The 6,743-nt window shown below is 35.8% G+C and overlaps 1 protein-coding gene across 1 annotated transcript; it reads right to left on the reverse strand.

The window, feature by feature from the left end:
* Positions 1-713: 713 nt before the first annotated feature.
* Positions 714-6,247, reverse strand: LOC139816679 (uncharacterized). The gene is made up of 5 exons (XM_071784344.1): positions 5,869-6,247; positions 4,661-5,293; positions 2,888-3,061; positions 2,457-2,567; positions 714-2,085 (listed from the first exon to the last, which is right to left on the reverse strand). Exons 2-5 carry the CDS (start codon positions 5,283-5,285, stop codon positions 1,538-1,540), a joined length of 1,458 nt encoding a protein of 485 aa, XP_071640445.1. The 5' UTR covers positions 5,286-5,293; positions 5,869-6,247; the 3' UTR covers positions 714-1,537.
* Positions 6,248-6,743: the final 496 nt, after the last annotated feature.

Here is a 6,743-nt window from a genome sequence, read left to right on the forward strand (position 1 = left end):
ATATATAAAGATATTATTGAATAAAAAAAAAAATATACTTAATAATACTATATAGAGGCTCCGCCGACGGCGCCGACACGTAGCCCGTAAGAATGACAGCATTAAACACCTTTTCTCTCTGCCCGACATATTTATGGGTCAACAGAACTCTGCCTGCTCCAAAAATTTAGCTTTTTTAAACCTCCCTCTCCTTTCTATGTAAACTTTCTTTCAATTACTTGTAATTTCCTATATTTGATTTTCACTCTTGTTTCCCTTGCCTTTTTCGCATCTGCTTCCCTACCAAGCGCATTTTTTTCTGTATCTGTCTTACCTTCCAAGTTAGGTCATTGTCAACGATTATGTTTGTCTCCTTTAAGATCTTCTTTTTAACCATAACTATCCTTTTCTTTTCCTTACCTTTCAGTTTCTCTGTAATCATATTTGTTCCTCTCCTTGTCCATAATTTACCGTAACTTCTAATGTGAAGTTCTTTCTGGAAATATTTTTTCTATCGCTTTTTCTGCAGCATCGCTTTTTTGGACCTCACATTCTTTTATCACAATATTGTTTTCTTCTTTCTCTCTCTCATTTCCTCTTGCATTTTTAATTTTTTAAATTTTCTATTGTATGTAGGTCGCTATCCGCGCCACTGTGAGATGAGTACAAAATAATGTTTGACGAGTGGAAAAAAGATGTACAGGAATTGAATACTTATATGTTTCTTTATTTAACAAATTATAGGCTCGTTAAATGTACAACAAATTAAATTTTTTTTAAATAATATATACAAGATGTTCCCCAAAATTAGGTATTAAAACATGACTGATAAATCCAGTATCCCACACAGCACAGGATATTTTGAGGGACATTTGTGCATCCGCTGGATATCCACCGGATATTAAATATCCACTGGATATCCACCGGTTATTGAGATATCCCACTTTATCTGTAGAACGTCCCTCAGATAAAGTGTGCTGTGTGGGATATTATAAAATAGAATAAAGTATATAATAAATGTTGGCATATTTATTTAATTCTTTACACTGAACTGAGTAATCTGGTGTTTGGACACATTAGTGAATGCGTGTGGTTGACTTAAAATGGACCGCTTAACATTTCTTACTGGTACATATATCCTGTATTATGCATGATATATATTTCTATAGCGATTTTCAATTCTAATATTTATTTAACAGCCAATTAATTTTATTCTAAAGTTCAACCAGTACAACGCCTATTATCATACCTCCAACACACAATATATTTGTATATATGACATTTTCTTCCTTTATTCACTAATTAGCTTGATCTAATAAAATTTATCGATGCTACAAAATTTATAGGGACTATTTCTTTTGTCATATATTTCATTGTATTCAAGAAGATTTTATATTCGGAGCGAAAATAGTAGATCCGCGATATATTCAGTTAACTGTTAACTGAACTTGTTGGAATTATATCTAACACTGACATAAATAAGTAGCAATTACAGATTTAAAGAAAAAAAAAGATGTAAATATTTTCAGACATTGTATTCCATTTACAAGTTAAATTTTCAAGCTATCTGGTCAGGTATCTCGGATGACCAATGAGGCCACTTTATAATTTCATTATATAAGGCATCTCCAGTAACTTTATATACAGTTAGACAATATAGATTATAACTGTCTAACAGTTTATAGTCAGGCGTGATCTTTCCGGCTTTGACGCCAAGCTCTATGATCTTTCGCGCGGCACGTAATTGTAGTTTCGACGGTACAACTGAACTGAAATTACCGATGAAGGAAATGCCAATACTTCTGTCGTTTAAATCACAGGTATGTTCACCGACGTAGTCCCAATTTCTGCCAACATATGCAAGGCCGTCGCCTCCGACGAGGAAATTGTAGCCGATATCCTCAAATTTACTTTTCAAATAAGAAACCTGAATAAACCTCACTTTGGTTGTACACTCTGATTGCGTGGTACAGAAATGTGACGGTGACCGACCAATAATTACATATGGTACTGGCAGCTTTATTTTTATTAGAGGTCTCGAAGGCTGATGTGCACCCCATTCGTCCCTCTCGACAATGCGAAACGAAGTGTCTGTACCATTATTATCTGAAAGTCGAATCATGAAAACATAGTACATATTATACGAAAGGTTCAAGATATACCATGCAGACAAATTAATTAAAAGCTCTAATTTAATACACCGAATGTGTCAATCTTAATCGGATGCATACGCCAATTTTAGCTTTAAAGTCTAGAATATTATCTCTTATATATTATATGATAATGCAAAGTGTTTTGAAATATATATATGACACAAGGAAAGCAAAAAAGATGCGCTTTTACGTAACCAAAATGAAATAAATACAAATATTAGAGTGCAAGATGCAGATTTTAAATTTTAAGTTTACAATCGTGATAAGATAACGTTTGCCTCATGTCGCGCTTGCAAACGAAAAATTTTTTAGACTGACAATTACCCTCGGTCGATGAGTCTGGAATTTCCAATGGGACCAATGTGGTCGGTTCCGGCAGTGCGGGAGATACGTCTGGATGATGAGTGAAATGTACAGTTATGGGCACTACAATAGCTAGAAGCATTAAAGATATACCATGCAGACAAATTAATTAAAAACTTTTTAATTTAATACACCGAATGTGTCAATCTTAATCGGATGCATACGCGAAATTTTAGCTTTAAAATCTAGAATATTACTCTTTATATATGACAATGCAAAGTGTTTTGAAATATGACACGAGAAAAGCAAAAAAATGCGCTTTTAAGTAGCCGAAATGAAATAAATACAAATATTAGAGTGCAAGATACAGATTTTAAGTTTACAATCGTGATAAGATAACGTTTGCCTCATGTCGCACTTGCAAACGAAAAATTTTTTAGACTGACAATTACCATCGGTCGATGAGTCTGGAATTTCCAATGGGACCGATGTGGTCGGTTCCGGCGGTGCGGGAGATACGTCCGGATGAGTGAAATGTACAGTTATAGGCACTACAATAGCTGGAAGTATTAAAGTTAGAACGCACGATAAAACCGCACGTTTCCACGTCCAGAGCCATTGCATCACTAGAATAATTACAAAAAGCTGTATTAGAACGTTTGTTTCACGACCTACTTATTAATACCATTTGATGAAATTCATACACAATTAATATGACGAGTAGCACGTGTGCGTACGAAAGGAGTATTATAATTACATTAATTAAGTCCCTCACGTAAAGCATTACAATTCTTATTTGGTGTCAATTTTCTGTTATTCTATTAATTCACAATTAATCAAGTAAACAATTTGCGGCATGCAATATCTCTAATATATGCCAGATAGCATAACACATATATACTGTAAAGTCAAAATAGCTCTTTTATATTTAGCTCTTGTGGCGCGACTAAAGTGTAACAATTTTAAATCTAAAATATTGTCGATATTAAACTATATTCTAGAATAGTATGACAAAGACCATTGGTCAAAGTATTTAATGATATTCGTGACATTAAAATTACTTTTAAAAATTGTTGCAGTCTGAACGGTTCTCTGATAACATTATCATACTTTACGTAGGAGAAGAAATGGCTGTTCTTTCGAAAACCCCCATGCTCTGACAGGTCAACATATGGCTTTGACGGTTTGTAAATAGGTTTCTTTCAGATAAAAAAAGACATGTACTAAAAGGAAGAAATTATCGAAACTACTTCAAAATAGATAAAGATTGTACATCATTGATTCTTATCGCATTACTATCGTAAAACTATCAGTACTATCTAACTAGAGATGATTAGTCAAATCAACGTCAATGCATCGATGAATGATTGATGTCGAATACTGATTGATATTTTTGTCATCTGGATGTGGAGCCAGATGAAAGACAATAGAATAAATCTTACAAAAATATTCGCAATTGTTTAATTGACGTAAAAAACAACTATGATGAGATCGGAGATGACAAAGATATGAATCAGTATTCGACATCGACTATTTATCAATGCATTGATATCGACGTCGATTCGACTAATTATTTCAGGCTACTCAGCCAGATCAAATTCTCTTCATTTTACATGTAAACATTTCAACACTTTGTGTTGCTTATTACGTATACCCACATATGTTTACATGTACCACGAAATGTTTATGTGTAAAACAAAGAGAATTTGATTTTATGATGTTTTTGAATTTATCAGATTAAAATCAGTGTCCGCAAGTAATCATTGCGTTCTACTAATATATTTAAAATTGTCAAGATAAATATTGATTTGTTTTTAATATTTAGATACACAACATATTTATTACACATGTTTTCAAACTATAAGTTTGAAAGAGTTGAAAGTACATTTTCTTTTATCAGGAAAGAAAAGTAATGTCTTGTTACAATAATGTCGATAAAAAATATTTACATTTTCTATATTCAATTTATAGCATATTTAGCATATTTACACTATAATGCAATTTAGCGGGTCACGATTTATTATTTCTTATATAAAACTGTATCTTATATAAAATTGTTGTTACCCTAAAATCCAGAAACTTATAAAGGATCTGTTCTTTTTAGTTATCCGGCGATTTTATGCTTAAACATATCTATATATGTATACTTACGTAAAGAAAGAAGTATATGTATTATAGAAAAACTAAAAACAACGGGTCTGTTGCGTTGCACGATTAACTATTACCTTTATTTAAGTTAGTATATTGCGGAAAAATACATCCGTTTGAAGCTCCGTTGTCCTTATTCGTCGACAAATCCGAGATATTGTCGGAGGGGCGGATAACGTCAAGTTCAATCGCATCTTGATTCGGAGTAGAATTCGTGTAAACGAATTGGTTTATGGTAACCGGACCATTGTAGTTGACCTCAGTACCCAGATGTACATTGCTCGAATCCTTCACGCGAACGTCACTGAAATTCGACGATTCGGGGTTCGGAAGGGCGATGTAACCATTCGTGGTATCGAACGCTTGATGCTGCTGGACGATGGTCGATACCGGCGGATTCATGATCCAGCCGCCGGCGCCGCTTTCCTCGACATCCGTCTCCTCTTCTTCATTGTCGTCGTCTATAACGTCGCTGCACTGCGTAGAGGAATCTCCAACGCTATCATTGTCAGGAGCTACGACTTCGATTTTCTTCACCGAACATCCAGCCTCACCGCGAAACCTGTCGACTGCATGACCCTCAGCAGACTCAACAGTACCATTCACTTGGTCCTGCTCCTTCTGACCCTGATGGTGATTACCGTCGAGCGTTTGATGCTGCTGTTGCACCAATGTCGCTGTTGCACCAATGTCGCTATCCATGCGCTATGCTAAAATTCACCTCCTTTACATCAGATACGTCTTAAAATGCGATACGCCGCATGCAGCAGAATACGCTCGAGAAACAGTTGTAGAGTCTTTAGATAAATTCGTCAGGTCGCTATGAGATTCTCTCACTTCCAATTAAAATATAAATATCCGGTTTAATTTTTTGTCTTTTAATCTTTTCTTTTCAAATAACAAAAAGAAGATCAGTTTGTAAACATAATTCTTATTTGATTTTTTTTTACAATTTGTGAAAACTTCGAAGATAAAATATAAAATCAGGCCTGCGTTCAGAAATTCAACCTGAGTAACTCTAAGCTATAATTTACGTCACGTATATTATAGCATTACAATTACTTAGGTGTGCCTGGGCGTAATTCCTGAATACACCCTAATATTTTAAATTGACGCAACCGGTCGGCAACAATCCGCTAAATTAAAAGATTAACTGACGTACACGCGAAGCGAGACCGCACCGTGACTCTTTTACGCGAACGCACGAGTTGCGAGTACCCGAGATTTTGAGATCTCAATAACGAGTGAACGGATCAAGTTCCGAGTAGGCTTGATTTAGGATTACCTTGCACAAATTATCATTTGGCGGCGGTCACTTTGTCAACACTAAAATCACCATTGATCTATGACGACACGGTGCTGTCATTGTGGAAAGCGCTCCGCGGGAAAGAAAACTTTATTTGATCTAGCCCTAACGGTTTTCGACACGTCGCGTTGACAACACCTGCAGTTGGAGGATGCACCGTCCCGCGGGAACAAAATACAATTCGAACAAGAACGGACTCGGTTCAAGTCACTATTGGCTATTTTCATTGATCCTACGACACTGTCAGACAGATATTGGCTTCAGCGATAACGCCATACGGCTGCTGAAAGACGCACCTTGAATGTGGAATCGTAGAAGGCGGTCGTTCCTGCTCGCAGAAACAAAACGAGAAAAAGGTAAAAAAAAATTCCTGTAAAATTCGTAATTTATTGCCTATCCCCGCAGGGTTCGCAATCTACTACCAATACTATCTTTCTCCTCTCACTTTAACTCTTTGGACCAACGGCTTAACGTCTCTTTCCGAAAGACGGAGCATAATAGATATTATCCCATTTAATTTGAATAATAACGCCTCGGCTTCCTTATATGTGCTGGTACGTGGATGGCACCGCAGTTACCATGTCGCCAAATCTATCAGCGAATCAAGCTGCATATTAAAGCAATGTAAATATAGTGCGATCCGAAAATATGTTGCATAAATATATATATATTTTTTTTTTAAGTGCGTGACGCTCGTTTTTATCGAAAAGAACAGATTTTGCGGTCGCAAGCCGCTTGTCAAACAGTCACTGACAATCGAATTACCGATGCAATCAATGCACACAAAATGACAGCATTATCTCCGTTCAAACCGGCACAGAACAAACTGCTGTAGCGTTATCTTGTTGAACGTA

Source organism: Temnothorax longispinosus, chromosome 7 (genome assembly GCF_030848805.1).
Source record: "Temnothorax longispinosus isolate EJ_2023e chromosome 7, Tlon_JGU_v1, whole genome shotgun sequence".
In the NCBI taxonomy this organism is placed as follows: domain Eukaryota; kingdom Metazoa; phylum Arthropoda; class Insecta; order Hymenoptera; family Formicidae; genus Temnothorax; species Temnothorax longispinosus.